The 17,401-nt window shown below is 51.6% G+C and overlaps 1 protein-coding gene across 3 annotated transcripts; it reads right to left on the minus strand.

Annotated features, from left to right (window-relative positions):
• Positions 1-1,638: 1,638 nt before the first annotated feature.
• Positions 1,639-9,321, minus strand: KLHL26 (kelch like family member 26). 3 transcript variants are annotated; one of them, XM_041425485.1, is made up of 3 exons: positions 9,188-9,321; positions 7,616-7,798; positions 1,639-5,026 (listed from the first exon to the last, which is right to left on the minus strand). In XM_041425485.1, the coding sequence occupies exons 2-3, from the start codon at positions 7,795-7,797 to the stop codon at positions 3,445-3,447; spliced, it is 1,764 nt and encodes a 587-aa protein (XP_041281419.1). In that variant the 5' UTR covers position 7,798; positions 9,188-9,321; the 3' UTR covers positions 1,639-3,444. The 3 variants fall into 3 exon arrangements, with proteins under 3 accessions (XP_041281419.1, XP_041281410.1, XP_041281401.1); XM_041425476.1 differs by lacking the exon at positions 9,188-9,321 and adding an exon at positions 7,943-8,549; XM_041425467.1 differs by lacking the exon at positions 9,188-9,321 and adding an exon at positions 7,914-8,549.
• Positions 9,322-17,401: the final 8,080 nt, after the last annotated feature.

The raw sequence follows: 17,401 nt of genomic DNA on the forward strand, positions 1-17,401 counted from the left end.
GGAAGTGGGAATTTCTGCCTGGGATTGATGTGGCTCCCACAGCAGCACTCCAAACCAGCACCGGGCTAACTGGGAGCTGCTGGGAGTGCTCTTGGTTCTGTCTGAATCAAAGACATTGAGATTTTTTTTTTTTTCCACTGCTGCTAAAAAATCTTGCAGGGCTGCAGCCACGTCTGAGCGAATTATCCGGGCTCTGGGCTAGGGGGAAGTGACAGAGGGATTGGGAGCAGCAGACCCTCTGGAAGAGGGTCAGTGACACCATTAATGGGATGCAGACATTCCCCATCTCTCGCTGCTCTCCGCCCTGCCAAGACTCCCAGCGCTGCCTTTATGGTTTTAAGCACAATTTCAGGCCCATAAAACATCAGAGGAGACAGGAATTATTACCCCAGGAGCCTCTGGAGGGACACAGGGGCTCTGTGCTAACGATGCTCCGGCTTCTCCTGCTCCCCATCTGCTCAGGGGCATTTCCAAATTTACCCAATTCACCCCCAGGGTTTTTATGGCTGCCCCGAGAGCCATAAAGGACTCTGAGTGCAATCAAACATCGATCTGGCTTTGCTCATTCCTCAGGAAAAAGGAGCCCAATCCACCTCCCTTCCACGTGGGGCACCCTGGGAAGTGTTTCCACACAATCCCATCCGTATTTATGGGAAAACCTTCCTGAAAGCATCAATTACTGAATGCACCAAAAGCACCAAAGCCATTTATTGACAGATTATCAGAGAGGTTGTGCCCAGCCCAGAGCCACAGCTCCATCCCCTGCACAGGGGTCAAGCAAAATTTACGATCCAAAATATTTATGGTCCACAAATATTTGAGTCTCTGCTAAATTTAGAGCGGCCAGAAGATTTCCAGCTCTTTTGATGAGAAATAATTATTTACTTTGCTATAAAAAGAACATTCCAGCAACAAAGAGCTGCAGTGCTCTGATCCAGAGACCTCCAGATTCTTTCCCAGCTCCTGCTCCTCAGTGGCAGGGAATAGGAATGGCAATCCCAGGCCAGCTTTGCTTCATGGCAGGCAATTGTTTAATAAATAGAATTCCAGAAGGGTTTTGTGCATCCTCCTGTCTGCAAAACAACACTTCCTACAGGAATGAAGACCTGGATTACGTTCATTTTTGCAAGGCTGTCCTTAAAAGTGAGACCAAAGAGGCTTTTCCATGTTTTCCAAGGATGTTCCTCTTTCCCCCCAGCACACACACACACCTACCTGAGAAGCCTGAAGGGAAAAATAAAAAAATAAAGTTTGGTTTCCTCAGGAAGAGATTCCAGGGATGGGCTCCACATGGATCCCTGGGATGGGAACCACGGCTGCACATCCAGAGAAACTCAGGGATCAGAGAGCACCCAACCATCCACTGCTGCCCCAGGAACTGGGGAAAAGTTCAAATAAAACAGGGAGGAATATTTAAGTGCTGTAGAACCACGGAATCCCAGAGTGGTTTGGGTTGGGAGGGACCTTGAAGCCCACCCGGTGCCACCCCTGCCATGGGGACACTTCCCACTGTCCCAGCTGCTCCAGCCTGGCCTTGGGCACTGCCAGGGATCCAGGGGCAGCCCCAGCTGCTCTGGGCACTGTGCCAGGGAAGGATTGATCCCAAACATCCCACCTGAACCCCCTCTCTGCCACTCTGGATGAAGGAATGCCACCCTCAGAGGGGGACAGAGCAGATCCCGCACGCAGGAAAGGGAGGAACGACCTGGGAAATACCAACCTGAGAAACACCATTTTTATACACACGTGGAACCACTCAGCAAGGAAAATCCGTTCTTTTGGAACTGTGAGGCTTGAGCTGAGTTCCAGTTCATCCTCTCAGCATCTCCTGTCTCTGCCAAGCCCATCCCGGGCGTTTCTGGCGGCCAGGCCAGGCCAAAGGAACAGAGAAAAGGAGTCAATGAAGGGCCTGAGAGCCCTCCAACTGCAGCATTCCACACAGCAACACGTCCTTTTCATCAGTTTATTACTGGCAAAGCAGCAAATGCAGAGGAACAGAGGAAATTCTGCATGGCTTTTATCTGAAATTCAGAATGCGAGCACCCTGCATCCTACCCGGAGCTGCTCTGGTCCCATGGATTCCAGAAAAATCTCTGAGCTGTGGAGTTCATGCTTCACACAAACCTCTCAAGGATTCATCAGCACACCAGACATTACAATTGCCACTAAAGGTTGCAGCCCAGGATTTATTTCACAGCAGAATGCAACAGCTTCTCTACAAAAGGAGACCGTGTGCATCCAAATCAAGCTGACACAGATACAAAACAAAGCCCTTGGAAACAGAACTCCTGATAAAAGCAGAGATTTTTGCAATTCATTCGTCAAATTAAATAAGGAAAATGGCTTGGAGGAGAGGGAAGTTCAGGAAGTGTTCTGTGCAGTGAAGATTTTACAAAAATGGCAGAGCCATCTTCAACCAACCTCTTAATTTAAAACACCACCACAACAACAAAACCACGTTCCACTGGGACTCCCATCATTTTGGGATGCCAAGCAGCTCATTCACAGGGCAGGGAAGGAAACCTTCCAGCTGCTGAAGGAGTAGCACCCACCTCCTTTACTGGAGGAAGAGTTGGGATGAAGGTGCTGGGAAAGGTGAAAACCCTGACCCAGAATCTGCAGGAGCTCTTGGCTTCACTGATGGACGACTGCAGAGCTTTTATTGCCAGGGCAGCCAAATTTTTGGCACTTCTAAACCCAAATAATCACGCCTGTTTATATACAATCAAGCTTTCACCATGGCTTTAGTGCTGCAAACTCTGCACGCCCCAATTAAGGGAGAATTTCTGCACTAGAGGAGCTGGAGGGGGCGAGGAACTGCAGCGTGATCCAAGCAGTGAAGACCAGAGGTGTGCAGGGATAAATATTCCCTTTTTCAGCAAGGGAAAAAAAGGAAAAGTCACCTTTGAAAAACAGGGATCTGCCTTCCCAATCCAAGCACCTGAGCTCTTGTAGCTCCCACTGTCCTTTTATTGCTTCTGGAGGTCAGTGTGTTACACAGGTTTTGCTTTTTTTTTTTGTTTTTTTTTTTTTTTTTTGTTTTGTTTTGTTTTTTTGTTTGTTTTTTTTTTTGTTGTTGTTTGCTAAAAAAACCAACAAAGCGACGCACGGTGATTTTTATTTTTGGAGCTCTTGATAAAAAAACCCTCACCTGATCTCTTGGAAACAAGACCCCAGTGCTGAGTGACTCCTGAGCTGCCAATGTTTGCGACGCCGTTAAAAATACGAAAAGTCGGCAAAATGCGCCCCCCACCAAAAAAAAAAAAAAAAAAAAGGCTGAGAGAAGAGGAGAGAAAAGCTTTTCCCAGCTGTAACATCTGTTCAGTCTGCCTGGCTGACAAGTGCTGCTGATGGAACTGGCGTGCCAGGACTCCCCAGAAGGAGAAGGGACCTTCTGGAGCTGCTGTGTCCTTGCCTCTCCCACAGCCCCAGAGCCCCCCGGAGTCACCTCTGGCTCGTCACCTGCGGCAGGACGACGGGGGCACAGGCAATGCCAGCAAAAGACTCTGGGAAGTGCAAGTCCCTCTCCCACTCGTCTGTCTCCGTGTTGTAGACCTGCACGATGCTGGTGACGTTGTTCAGGTGCCAGTTGTAGCCCCCCACGATGTAAATCTTTTTCTCCAGGAGGCAGCAGCCCGCCTCCGACTGCCCCGCGCGCATCGGGCTCACCGTGGTCCACTGGTCCGTCTCGGGGACGTAATATTCCACGGCCAGGACGTCGAAACACCGATCCACGTGGTCCATGCGGCCTCCCAGGGCGTAGATCCTGCCGTTGGCACTGACCATGGCGTGCAGCACCCTGGGCTCGTTCATGGGGGTCTTAAACTCCCACTGGTCGGCGGCGGGGTCGTAGCAGTGCAGCGCCTTCTTGTCCTCCACGGAGATCCCGTAGCCCCCCGAGATGTAGAGCTTGTCCCCCACCGTGGCGCCGGCGTGGCCCCACGTCCTGCGCTTCAGGGAGCACACGTAGGTCCACTCGTTGTCCTTGGGGCAGTACTTCTCCACCGAGGCCAGGCTGCCCGAGCGGTTGCGGCCGCCCGTGGCGTAAACCATGCCGCGCAGGACGTTGAGCTGGAACTGGATCCTGCTCTCCTGCATGGCCTGGATGCGCAGCCACCGGTTGAGGTGGGGGTCGTAGCGGTAGGAGACGTCCACGGCGCCCTCGCCGCTGCGGTACTGCAGCTGCTGCCCTCCCACCAGGTAGACGAAGTTGTCCAGCACGGCCACGCAGGAGTGGCTGCTGCCCACCTCCATCTCGCCCAGCTCGCGGAACTGGCGCCCGCCGGCGTCGGGCAGGCAGAAGACCTTGGGGCTGACGGTGCGGTCGTTGTCGGTGTAGGGAGTGCCGCCGAAGGTGACGAGGGACAGCACGTCCGAGCGGACGGCCGTGCGCGGCGACTGCATCTCGTGCTGCCGGAAGGGCAGGATCTGGTAGTTGAAGGCTTCCAGCAGGTACTGGCGGCACAGCACGTCCTCCACCATGATGTCCAGGGTCTGCACGCTGTCCACCAGCTCCGAGGACTTCATGAGCGGGAAGCGGATGTGGCAGAGCACCCGGCTGGCGCTGGCGCGGCGCGCGGGGTCGAACTGCAGCCAGCGCACGGCGGCGCGGAACAGCTCGATCTCGCTGCAGCTCTTGAGCTTGTTGCTCTGCAGGAAGAACACCAGGCGCTCCAGGGGCAGGTGGAGGAAATCCTCCTCCTCGGAGATCTGCAGGAAGTGCCTGAAGGTGAAGGCGTCCACGGATTCCTTGAGGGAGGCCAGGCTGAAGGTGGTGGCCATCTGGCCGATGTTGAGGCACGTCTCCACGCTCATGGCGGACTTGAGGAACTCCTCGCACAGCTCCACCACCGGCACCATCTGCAGGAAGACGGCGGCTCCCAGCACGTCCTGGATGCAGTCGAGGTCCAGAGTGACCTCGGCGCTGTAGGCGAAGTCGATGATGTGCTTCAGGCCCTTGGCAGAGACGCCTTTGAGCTCGATCACGTCCTGGCTGGCTTCTCTCATCCCGCCCGTGAACATCGCCCTGCAGGTCAGCAACACAAACGAAAAAATAAAAAACCCCCGGCTTCAGCAAAAGATGCAGCACCTCGGAATTGGATTTTGTTTAACACTCTGATTCTCTCGGGGTGGGGAAGGGGGGGATAAATCAAGGCTAAATCTCTACGAGCCAGGAGAAATGAGAGTGTGCAATGACTTACATAAGGCTTGCATAAACAGCGCACTGAGGAGGAATATTCAGCAACTGGAGAAGTTTTTTCAATCCCACTGGCAGCAGGAATAAGAGCAGACCACAGGACCAAGCTCCAGCAAGAGGCAGAGCTGCCAGAGCAGGGAGTGAACAATTCTGGACACCAATGAATCCGTGATATCCAACCAAAAAGGATCCCACGGGATCTGCACCAGTAGAGACTGGGAGCTGTACCCTGAAGGGTTTTAGGCTTAGGTTTAGGATTTGGGAGCACAAGGGAGGAACACACCTGTGCTGGGAGGCCAGTGATTCCTGGCAGCGAGGCCTTTAGGCTCTGTTATCCTGTTACCTCACAGGGAACTACGAAATGGCTCAAAAATTGCAGGTGCGACACATCTCATGAACAGCTTTGGTCTTCCAGCAGAACCTCCCCTCCAAGGCTCCTTCCCAAGGCCTGAAAAAATGGGAGCTGCAGCCCCTGCAGCAGGGGGCTGACAGGCAATTAAACAAAAAATGGGGGGAAAAGGCTCAGTTACAGCACAGCTGCGAGCACATCACTCGCCCAGGCCACGCAGAGCTCAGGCCCTGGATCACCTCCTTGGGAGGCTCCGAAATTCCACAGGAAGCACATTCCACGCCGAGGCCTGGGAGGCCACAGCTCCCAGCTGCACTTTGGGCCCTTTTTGGCCTTTTGGGCCATTTCCAGCTCCTTCCAGAGGGTTTTGTTGCCCAGGGGTGGCTGGGGGTGAAGGTTTGCACCCCGTGGTGCTCAAGGAATGGTGGCAGAGCAGTTGTGGGTCAAAGTCAGAGCAGGTGACACGGAGTGACACGGGGTGACATGGAGTGTCACCACTCCCTGCCACTGCACACACGTCCCAGCCATCCATGAAATGTCACGCAAAAGGTCTTAAAACTAAAATTTTTGGGCTGTGTTTTTCCACCTGGAAAGGTGTTTTTGTCCATGGGAAAGGTAAATCCGTGGTGTCACCAGAGCTGCCTGTGCTGACTCCAAGGTGAGAGTCAGCCCCAAAAAATGCTGACCAGACCCTGCATCGACACGGGAATAAAGGAATATCTTGGGAACACTGTCAAAAGACAGGAGTTCCAAGTTTCCTGTCCAAACCAGGCTAGAAAACCTGCTGCCGTCCAGCATAAACCCAAGAACTCCTAAATGACCTAAATAAGGAAATATCTGCATGTGAGATCAGCCTGCTGTAACCCAGTGACCAGGAACGCTGCTCCCAATTATCTGTCCGTGCAGCAGATGAGAGCATTGTGCAGAAATCCCAGCATATCCCATGTCCCAGCCCTGATCCCTCACCCCAGAGGACACCCAGCCACGTGTGTGCTCCTGCACCAGCTGAGCAGGGACAGGAAAGCCTTTATTGTTGCCATGCTGAAGAACAAATCATCAACTAGAATGCAATTCCTTTCAAAAGTGTTATGGTTCTAAAACGCTGATTATATAAATGCTTCAATTTCACTCTTTTCCCTCCCCCTTCCCACAGGAAAAAAAAAAAAAACCACAGAGTGTTTTCAAAACCTGGATTATTCTGCCGTTGTTCCCCAGGACAACCTTCCTGAGCACCACTGAAGTTCTAAGGAGGAACCCACTCAGCAATTAGATTTTGACAGTGGAACCACCCTGGCAGTGGCCCTGCACCCAGCAGGGAGGAATCAAACAGTGCCAGCAGCATTTGGGGGAGAGCAGCTCCAGGATTAATTATTTGCCAGCTCAGTTTGGAGTCCCCATCCCTGGAGGTGTCCAAAAATTCCTGGACATGGCACGCTGGGCTGGTGACAAGGTTGAACTTGATGACCTTGGAGATCTTTTCCAACCTCAACCACAACTCAGAGATTCTGTGACGGAGGAAAGATGGATGAAACACCTATTTTCACTCAGGACTGAATTCCCTGCCCTGCAACTGGCTCCCTCTGCACTAATTTGGCTGCAGGAACTCCTGGCAGTACTTTGGTTTTCAGCCCACACCAGCTGGGACAATTCTCCCAGACCTCCTGGGACCACACTTGGTGCTCTCAGCCCAGGGGCAGGGAGCCCTAGAGACAGAGCAGTGGTGGCTAAAGAGAACAGGAGGATGGCATGCCTCATTTTGGAGCCCTCACTGCCACTTCCAAGTCAGCTCAAGTGGCTCCAACAGCACCAACACCTGCCCAGGTGGGGTCAAAACCTGAGCTTGGGCTCCTGCCTTGGCCCAGCAGCTGCAGTGGAACAAACCTGAGTGCAGAGGGACTGATCCTGAACCTCTACCTGCCTGCAGGACACCCATGGAGCAAACCAAACCTCCAAAGGCTTCTGTAGGGTGGGACTTTTGGGGTGTGGTGGGGATGTTGGGGTGGGGAGGGTGGGGAGACAGCAAACCCACGGGAAAGGTGAAAGTGCCTGCTTCCCTATGGGATTCTCACCTGAAATAGTCACTGCAGGCAGCCAAGACAACTTTATGAACCTGAAACACTTCATTATTTATAGTGAGGATGACATCAAGCAGCTGAGCCTGGGCTCGGAGCGAGGCCAGTCCCTGCAGCAGCGTGGTGCTGTGGCCAGGAGCAGAGAACGTGCATTTCAGGGTGCTGTTCTTGTCAGCCATGCTAAAAACAGAACAAGAGAGACAGGCTGGTTTGAGATGAACACAGAATGTCAGATACCCACCCAGCCAGATGGGGACACACGGCAACTGGCAGCAGCTGGAAGGCAAACTCCCACCTCGACAGCCACCCAGAGAACATCAGCACCTCGAGCTCCCTTCTCCCAGCACAAAACACTTCCACGTTTTCCAGATATCCTCTGGCACTGCTGACAGCCCTGCAGCACACATGGGGCTCCAGACACCACCCAGACATCTCCTGGGGCTACAACCTCCGAGGAATGTCGGTGTCTCCACGCTGGGCTGCCCCAGAGTCCAGCCTGACCTCGACTTCAGCCACAGCACCGAGTCCCAGTTGCTGCTTCTCCTCACCACCTTCCCTGCCTGCAGCTGCTGGATTCCCTGCTCTGGCCAAGGAGAGCCCTGCCAGCCCCATTTGATCCTTCCCTTCTGCCTGACCCCCAGGAGAGGAGCAAAAAGCAAAATATTGCACGGCGCTGGCTGCCCTGAATAACGTCAGCTGTTTGAGCTGCACTGTCAACAGTCCCCTCCCAGCGTAAACATTTCCTTGCTTTTCCCAGTGCCTCTCACACGTGTTCCCCAGCAGCATCCCGGGATCTGCCTGCCCTCGGATGCACTTGTCAGTGGGAACAGCAGGAGCCCTGCTCCAGGGGAACAGGCTGTGGGATGCTCTGCAAAGGACTCCAGAACCCACGGCAAGATTCCCTGAGCCCGCTCGTGGGAAATCCCAAATTCGTTTGCGAGTTTAATCCAGCTCTGACCGACTTTTCAGGATCAAGATCCTGCGTGCTCCCGGGGAGAAAACACACGGATCAATATTCAGGATGGGGCTGATGTTTCCAGGAGCATCCTGCTGCTTGGTCCCCGTGTTTTTGAGGAAATGTTTTATGGAAACGAGACCTCAGAAAAAAATCCCAAGGAGATTATCCCGAGTCTGGGAAGGTGTGTGAGCTGCTCCCCAATCCACATTGGGAGAGTGCACTTAGGTCTACACTTAGAGGGAATTATCATCACTATTATTATTATTATTATTATTTAGGTGGAGTAAAGCAACGGAGCCAAAAAGGAGTAGGCTGGGTTGAGTAATCCCGGGGCTTGCTCCAACCCTCCTCCCTAAGAACTCCCTGGAACAACAACAGCCACACACAATGGACCAAACGAGCCGGCGAGGTCAGGGAAGAGTCAGGGAGATGGGATAACAAAAAAGGGGATGTAAACAATCCTCAAACAATGAGGGACAAGGGACAGGGCTCGCTCCTATCGGGTTGCAATTTCCTGCAAGCTTTAGGGAGAGGGAGCGAGGGGAAATCTGGGATGTCCATCAGAGCACTGGGAGGCAGCTCTGGAGCTCGCTGGGATGCACAAAGCAAACCTTGGCAGGCTGGTTCAAGCTCCTCAGGCTTGGGAATGCGCCTCAAAATCCATGGGAGCTCCTACTGGGACGGCTGGTGGTGCTCAGCTGGGGTAGGGTGGTCTGAAATGCCCACCCTAAAATCAAAGCACTCTGAAGAGCCTCAGAGCAGAGCGCGGAGTATTCCTCGCTGGAATAAAAAGGATTAGCAAAAAGGCAGCTGCTGACAGGACCTTTATCCACACTCTGCAAGCCAAGAAATGTCTGTCCACTCCGGCTCTTCCTGAGGAAAAAAAGAAGGAAGAGATTGGAGGGATTCTCAGCACGTCAAACCCCTTTCCCTCTCCTCGCTGGAACCTGGATTTGCTGGGGGAGGAAGGAGGAAAGGTGCAGCAGCAGCACAGAGTGATGCTCCCTCTGGCCACAGCTCCAGGCTGGACAGGTAAAATCCACAGGGATGGATCCAGCAGGAGCCCAAATTCCTGAGTTTGTTGTGACTTTGTCACATTCCATCTCCTCCAGGAGTCTCCTCATGGGAATTTTCCTCTTTTTTTTTTTTTTTTTTTTTTTGGTACTGATCTCAAACATTCCTCTTCCCAGCCTTGGGGTTCATCCCTATGGGAATGGTGTCCCTGGATCCACAGGCAGCACAGGTTCAAATAACGAGCTTCACCTGCACAAATATTCCTTTTTTTTTCCTTTTCCTCAATTCACTTTTACAGGATTAGCTCAGGGAGGGTTGGCCCATCTGTGTGGAATAAAGGTGTTGGATGTGGGATTTATTTCAACAGGTAATGGAACAGCTACTCCAGGAAAAACTCTGTGTTCTGGCTCCTCTGTCTATTTACAAGGATAGAATAAAAGGATCCAATGATTACACAATACCCTGAAGGAGGAAAAAAAAATAAAACAAAAGAAAAGCATCGCTAATGTCCAGCAAAAAAAATAAAAGGATTTTAAGGAGGAAAAAAAACCAAAGGGATTTTAAGGCAGAAAAAAAAAAAGCTGGGAACAAAACAAAATCCATGCAAAGCATGAAAAATCAAGCAAGGGATTTATGGAAAACAAAGGGGGAGGAGGAGAGGTGAGAGAACAGCACCGAGCGGTGTTTGCTCTGCGGGGAGAAAAAAGGGATTTGTGATAAGAGCAGGCTTGGCTGGACACGGGAGCACGCCTGAATCCACGGCCTTGGCTCCCACTCCAGCAGGAGGAAGAAGAGGAGCAGCAGGATGCCAGAGAGTGAAAAATAAATATATAAAAGCCCGGAGCACAAAAGGAAGCCTTGAACATGTGAGAGCGCCTTTGTGAGGCTGTCGCTATCTCATCCCAGATCTCCAAATGCCGTGTACTTGTTGCTTAACGATTTGTTACAGCAGGAACAGCCTGGAAGACAAAACTTGGGAAGAGTTTTGTCTCCTCCTCGAAGCTCAGAACGTGCCCCGGGAGATAAAAGCCTTTCAGCACAACAGGGAGAAAGTGTTTATTCCGCTGCTTCCCTTTCCTTGGGAGGCAGGGCTGGAGAGCTTCTGGAATTTTCCTTGGGATGCTCATTTGTCCTCAAAAAACTGGAGTTTCAGGGGGGTTTGTGTGGTCAGAGTCCTCAAAAAGCTGGAGTTTCATGGGGGTTTGTGTGGTCAGAGTCTTCAAAAAGCTGGAGTTTCAGGGGTCTTTCTGTGCTCAGAAAGTTCTCAAAAAGCTGGAGTTTCAGGGGTCTTTCTGTGCTCAGAAAGTTCTCAAAAAGCTGGAGTTTCTGGGGGGTTTGTGTGGTCAGAGTCCTCAAAAAGCTGGAGTTTCAGGGAGGTTTGTGTGGTCAGAGTCCTCAAAAAGCTGGAGTTTCAGGGGGTTCCTGTGCTCAGAGATCCTTCACCAGCTCGGCTAGGAGCAGGGTCAGGCGTGCGGCTGCACCCGAATTTCTCCTCTGGAAAACCGCAGGACACAAAAATCACACCCACACCAACACCCCACGGCGGGTTATCCCAACACCCTGCCATCAGCAGGGCCTCTCACGTGGCTATTTTGGCACAAAGGTGGCTTTGCAGGGACAGGATTCCCGCTTTCCATATGGAAAGAGCTGTGAAAGGGATCTTTATACCCGTGGCACGCACGGCGGGGGCAGCTGGAATCCGACAGCGGGCCAGGAGGGCGATGCCTTTTGGGCAGCAGCCTCAGAGGCTCTGTAACATCCTTGGTACCCCAGTTGCAGCCAGGGAACGAGTAATGGGATTGAGGATTTTGTCTGCAGCCGCTGCCCTGAAGCCAGATTGCTTTCAATCCTCTCTGCGGGGTAGAGCTCAGCTTGGGGGAAACCGAGCCCAAGCTGAAGCCTGGAGCTCAGGGAGGGTGTGGAGGTGTCCCAGGGAGGGTTAAAGGAGTGCTTCCAGGCAGGGAAGGCAAACACCAGAGATGCTCCTGCTGCTGCACCCGGAGAGGAGCCCTCAGCCCCCGGCTCACCGAGCTCGGGCTCTGCTCACACATTTCCCAGCAAGGAACGCGCGGGTTTTGACCAAAACCAGATGCAGAGAGGAGGCACCTGGACACCCCAGAGGCCTCTGAGGCTGAGATGTTGAGGGCCACACTTCAGGAATCAGCTCAGGCACAAAGAACATCCCAAGAACAAGCGGCCCCTGGCGCTGCCTCCTCCGTTCCCCACGGCGTCACGCGGAATCCAAGATGCGTTTCGAGCTAATGAATCATTTTTACCAAATCTGTACTGATGATTAAAAACATCAAAGCTGGAATTAAAGGCTTACCAAGCATGAGTTCATATTTCAGCATGTTTGCAACCACTGCACAAGTACAAGTGGAGAGAATTAGAGCAGGACAGATTGTAACATTTTAGTGATTGAATTAAGGGAGAAAAATCTTTGGCTGCGCCATTGCCTGTCGTGTTCCTCCTCTTCTTTTACAACATGCAAGGAGGGGCAGCTTGGTGCTCTCCATCCCCACATTTTCCCACTTTTTGGGCAGGTGGTGCTGGGTAATTTTTCATCCAGCAGAAACTCGAGGGGGTTTGGCAGGATTCCTGAGCAGGGCAAACTTCCAAGAGCCAAACTCTTCCATAAGAGCTCCAGAGGTGGGACCCTGCAGGGAACGGCTGGGGGACAGGAGGGGAAGGGGGAAAAGCAGCAGAATGTGTGGAAAAGCACCACGTATGGAATGGCACAGCTTTTCCAAGGCTAAATTAAAAAAGGGTTGGGGTTGCAAAATAGCCAGCGAGGCACCTGCAAGGGATTTTTTGTGGTGAGAGAAGCAGAACTCCCATAAAGCTGGAGAGTAACTTTATTTAGAACATAAGGTATGAATATTAAGGACCTTCTTTAAGAACCTTTGACAGGCAGCATTATAGATATTTTAATAATGCAAATCATTTAATGCCTTTAGTTTCATGCCTAAGTAAAAAAACACATCTAGATTCTGATTTTTAAACTACAATTAAGACACTTAAAATCAAAACAAAAGTCAAACTCCCTCAGATAAGTCACTGGTAGCCATGGTGACTGTAATATTTCAGATCCTGAGGCTTTATATCACATGCCCAAACGATGAAAATGAGTTTTCAGCACTTCACACTCACAAATGCTACGTTAGGGCAGAAAGGCTGAGCCCTCCACTTGGATTTGCTGCTTCCCAGACTCTCATTTGGGATTTTGGGAGGATGTTCCTGTGGCCTTTGCATCCCCCTAAGAAGACACAGCAAGGAGTTTCCTTGGAAGTTTGGGGGCAAGGAAGATGAGGCACAAAAATACCTGCCCTGTTAACCTACTTCTGTTCCCAACAGCACTTACAGCGTTTCCTGGCCAAATTAGAAAACCACAATAAGCACTTAATGATTAGCAACTAATTAAATATTAACACTCTGAATGAAGGAGATGTTTTCCAGCGAAACATAATCATCCTCGAGAAAGATATGGGCGCCAAAAAAAAGTGTTTAATCGATTTCTTTGTTCCCTTTTCCAACTCCTTCCCTTAATTTCTCCCATTTCCCTCCTCTGCCTCCACTCATTTTCCACTCCTGACACCATCTCTTTCATCAAAGCAATAAATAAAAGGAGAGAGCCTGAGAATAATATCGCTGTTTAAAAGTGACTGGCAATTTGCAGGGCTCAAATAAAGAGATTACAAACGGGGCTGAGTTTCAGGAGTGATACTTTGTGTGAAAATAATGGACCTCTGGAAAACGCCTCGAGTGCAACAGGAAAGTTTGAAAAGTCTCCAGCCTCAAAATTTAAGTGAATTTATTGTTTGGCAAAGGGAGAGCAAAGAAACATTCACTATTTAAGAAAGAAAAAAGGACAAAGAACAGCAAACAGAGCTTTTTTTTTAGTTCTGCTTCAGGGCCCCAAAGGCTGGTCCCTCCCAGCTGGACTGGTCAGCACTGGCATGGGACTGGGCACTGCTGTGCCCCCACACTGACCACTGCCGGCCAAGCCAGGCCTGAGCCAGCCCTGCAACTTCGTGAAAACAGAAATTAAAGCTGGATTTTACAGAAGCCAGGTTCATTTTCCAGTGCTTTCTGTCTCAGGTCCTGCTGATCCCCTGATTTCTTTATTGCATCCCATTTCCTCCAGGCTGGAACCAAGGGCACCCTAGAGCCCAAAGGTACAGCAGCAAGAAGCTTTCTAATTTATTTATTTGTTAAATGTTATTTTTTTTTATGTCCTTAGAAGTCTCAGACATTTCCAAAATCTCTGTTTTTCTTTTCTTCTGAGCCGGGCTCGCTCGGGGCCCAGCAGACACACACGAATTTTATTCCGCTCCCAGGCATCAATCAGGAGGTTGTTTGCAAGCCAAAGGAGGTGGGATTTTGGTTTCTGCACTAATAAAACTGGATGGCTGTCAAAAAGCTGGCTGGCCTGGTAAAACAGAGCAGCAAAAAAGTGGAGGGTGAAAGATGTGAACATGTTCAACTCTGCCACAGCCCGGGGTTTCAACGTGAGGCTCTGGGCAGGACACGCTGTACCCAGGACAAATTGTTGGGGGGGGAAAAGAAAAACAGCAACAAAAAAAAAACAGAATCAGATTTTTAAAAGGTTTGTGTCACAGAGCCAGAGGCATCTTTGTGCTGGTGCAGTGGGAAAAGCAGTTTGGTTCTGGTTCTTCAGCAGCCAAAAGGACCAGTGGAGTCTCAGGTGAGAGGTCCAGGTTTGGACCCCAGGGATTGGAGGGGCAAAAATGTCACAGCGAGATTAATGACAAGGATTTGCCATTTCCCTTTTTTCATATTTAGAGCTACCACAGAGGGTTTTGTTCTGTACTGGGCTTTTTCTTCAGTCCAGGTGACAGCTGGAGAGGTGACACTCATCACCACCCATCCCTGCCCTGTCACCACCTGGACTGAAAACGGGGAGATGCTCCCCCACCCCACAAACTTCATGATGATTTTTTTGTCAGCCACAAACCTAATCCCTCTGAGCTAGGAACAAACAGAGCAAACACAAAAATCACTCGGAGCGTGTCCACGACAGTGGCAGGCACAGGCAGTGTGACAGCAGTGACAGAGCCAGGCACCCAGGGACCCTCAGAGCGTGGAGTTTCCATCCCATAAAATCCATGTACAGCCCCAAGCTGGGGCTCGTTACACACTCAGTGCTCCCTGACAGCTCTGCCTTAAACACTGCACGTTTCCCCAGCTCAGGGTCAAAGCCTGCAGTGCAAAAAGTGAAATTAGAGCGGTGCCATGTCCAAAATAACCCAAAAATGCGAGCAGTGCCCGGCTGCTGGAACAGCCCGAGGGAGCAGCGGGTGCTCCTGAGCCTCTCCCAGCAGTGCAAAGGCCGGGAGGCACCTAGTGGTGTTGGGAAGCACAGCAGAGCCACCAAGGCCACCCCAAAAGTGTCACCTGGGCCACACAGGCACTGCTGGACACTGCCCTCCTGCCCTGTGCCAGCTCCAGTGCCTCCCTGCCACCTCTGGAGACATGCAGAGCTGATCCATGGCATGACGCCCATCCCAAAATCTGACACACAGGCACTGCTGGACACTGCCCTCCTGCCCTGTGCCAGCTCCAGTGCCTCCCTGCCACCTCTGGAGACATGCAGAGCTGATCCATGGCATGATGCCCATCCCAAAATCGGCCACCTCTGGGAGAAGTGCAGAGCTGATCCATGGCATGATGCCCATCCCAAAATCTGACACACAGGCACTGCTGGACACTGCCCTGTGCCAGCTCCAGTGCCACCCTGCCACCTCTGGAGACATGCAGAGCTGATCCATGGCATGATGCCATCCCAAAATCTGACACACAGTCACTGCTGGACACTGCCCTCCTGCCCTGTGCCAGCTCCAGTGCCACCCTGCCACCTCTGGGAGCAAAGCAGAGCTGATCCATGGCATGACGCCCATCCCAAAATCTGCCACCTCTGGGAGAAGTGCAGAGCTGATCCATGGCATGACGCCCATCCCAAAATCTGCCACCTCTGGGAGAAGTGCAGAGCTGATCCATGGCATGATGCCCATCCCAAAATCTGCCAGGACCTGCCCGGGCTCTGCACAGGTCAGCGACCTCTGGGTCACCTTCCCTGTGAGGACAGCCCGTGCCAGCTCTGCCAGCAGCTCTGGCAGGGTCCCCAGTGCAAGGAGACCACTCCCCACTTTGTCCCAGGCCACCATCCCGCTCCACACCTGGGGAGAAGTCAGGAAAACTTCCAGCTTTTCCGAGGTCCCGGGAGCAGAGCTGGTGCCAGGCTGTTTGTGCAGCAGGATTGCACAGCCCGGGCAGTGTGGCAATAGAAGAGCAGCAGGTACGTGCAGAGCAGGTGCTGCTCTCCCCTCCCTGCACCTCCACCCTCCAGATTAGAGCCTGGCAGCAGCCAGGGAGCTCAGGCAAACCCAGCACAAAGTGATGGAACAGCAGAGAGCAGCAGCAAACAGACAGCCCCATTCCTTCCATGGAAATGAAGGAATTGGTGCTTGGCATCAAATTCCAGCTCAAATCTGCTTGCAGCCCATTCCTCTCCTGACCTGAACCCTCTGCACTCAGGTTTGTCCCCATCACAACATTGTTTTCTCCCCCAGCTCCATGGGCAGCTCTGTCCTGCACAGGCTTTGTGCCACCCTGCCCTGAACAGAGACACCCAAGGCCACCAGAACAGCTTTTCTTAAAAATCCCAAATTTCTGTGCAACTCCAGCATTTCTTAATAAATGAGAAAGTGGGAGAGGCACTTAAACCACGTCCTGCTGTGCAAGGCTCCTCCTTACAAAGCCACACAACACTCAGAGGTAGGACAGGAACCTGCAAAGCATCCCCCAAGTTTAATTTTGGTCTAAATAAAACCCCCAGCTCAGGACTCTCCCAACACTGCAAGAGCAGGCAGCAGTTATTTTTACAGTGATTCAGTTCAAGCATAAACATTTACACCACGTCTACCAGATCTAACAACTAAATCTGTCTGAGACTTGCCATGTGGCAGAGGATAGATCATAGAAACCCCACAAAAACTCCACTTCAGCTCCAAAAGGGAAAAAATACCAAGCCTGATTGAAGGGTGAAGCTGTAGGAGATGACAGGAACACCAAAGCAAGGCAGGCTCACAGCCCTTATCTTCCCCCCTTTGTGGTTTTACTCCATCCCCCTGGACATTTCCCTCCTTCCAACCACTTTCTCAGAAGGAATAAAGTTTGGGAAGCTCAGGTCAGCACTCCCTTGATGGCAACCCAGACATTTGTGACAAGACCTTGCCTGTTCATCCTGGCTTTCACAGCAAACACTCCGGTGTGTCCTTCAAGGGATAACTCCCAATTAATTCCTCAGCAGCTTGTCTGGACACCTCGATTAAATCCTGCAAAGGGACATTCTCTCCAGCATCTGGGATGACGTTTTTCCCAGATTTTTGTGACCCTGCTTTGCACGACCCCACCTCACCAAGGCTGCTGCAAGCACAGAAGCTTCTCCTGCTGAGGGTCCCGAAGGGTTCCACGTTTCCTCTCCCTGATCCCAAAGCACAATCCCACTGATGCAGAATTCTGCAGCCTGAAACTCTCCCTCTACGTGATAAAGAGGGCTGGGAGTAAAATATGAAACCTAATTGTAAGTCATGAAATTCTACCCAAGGAGGAAGAGAGGGGAAAAAAAAAAAGAAAACCACCCAAACCCCAAGTTTACTTCAAAATAGAAGATTGGGGCAATTTGCTTTTCAATGCCCAGGAGTGGCTTTATCTCATGCCATCATCATTTTGTCCCCGTGGTCTTGCACAGCCTGTTCTGTGTTGAATGAAAGGGCAGGATCCCAGCAGAG

This window comes from Onychostruthus taczanowskii, unplaced genomic scaffold (genome assembly GCF_017590055.1).
Source record: "Onychostruthus taczanowskii isolate IOZ18803 unplaced genomic scaffold, ASM1759005v1 scaffold112, whole genome shotgun sequence".
NCBI lineage: Eukaryota > Metazoa > Chordata > Aves > Passeriformes > Passeridae > Onychostruthus > Onychostruthus taczanowskii.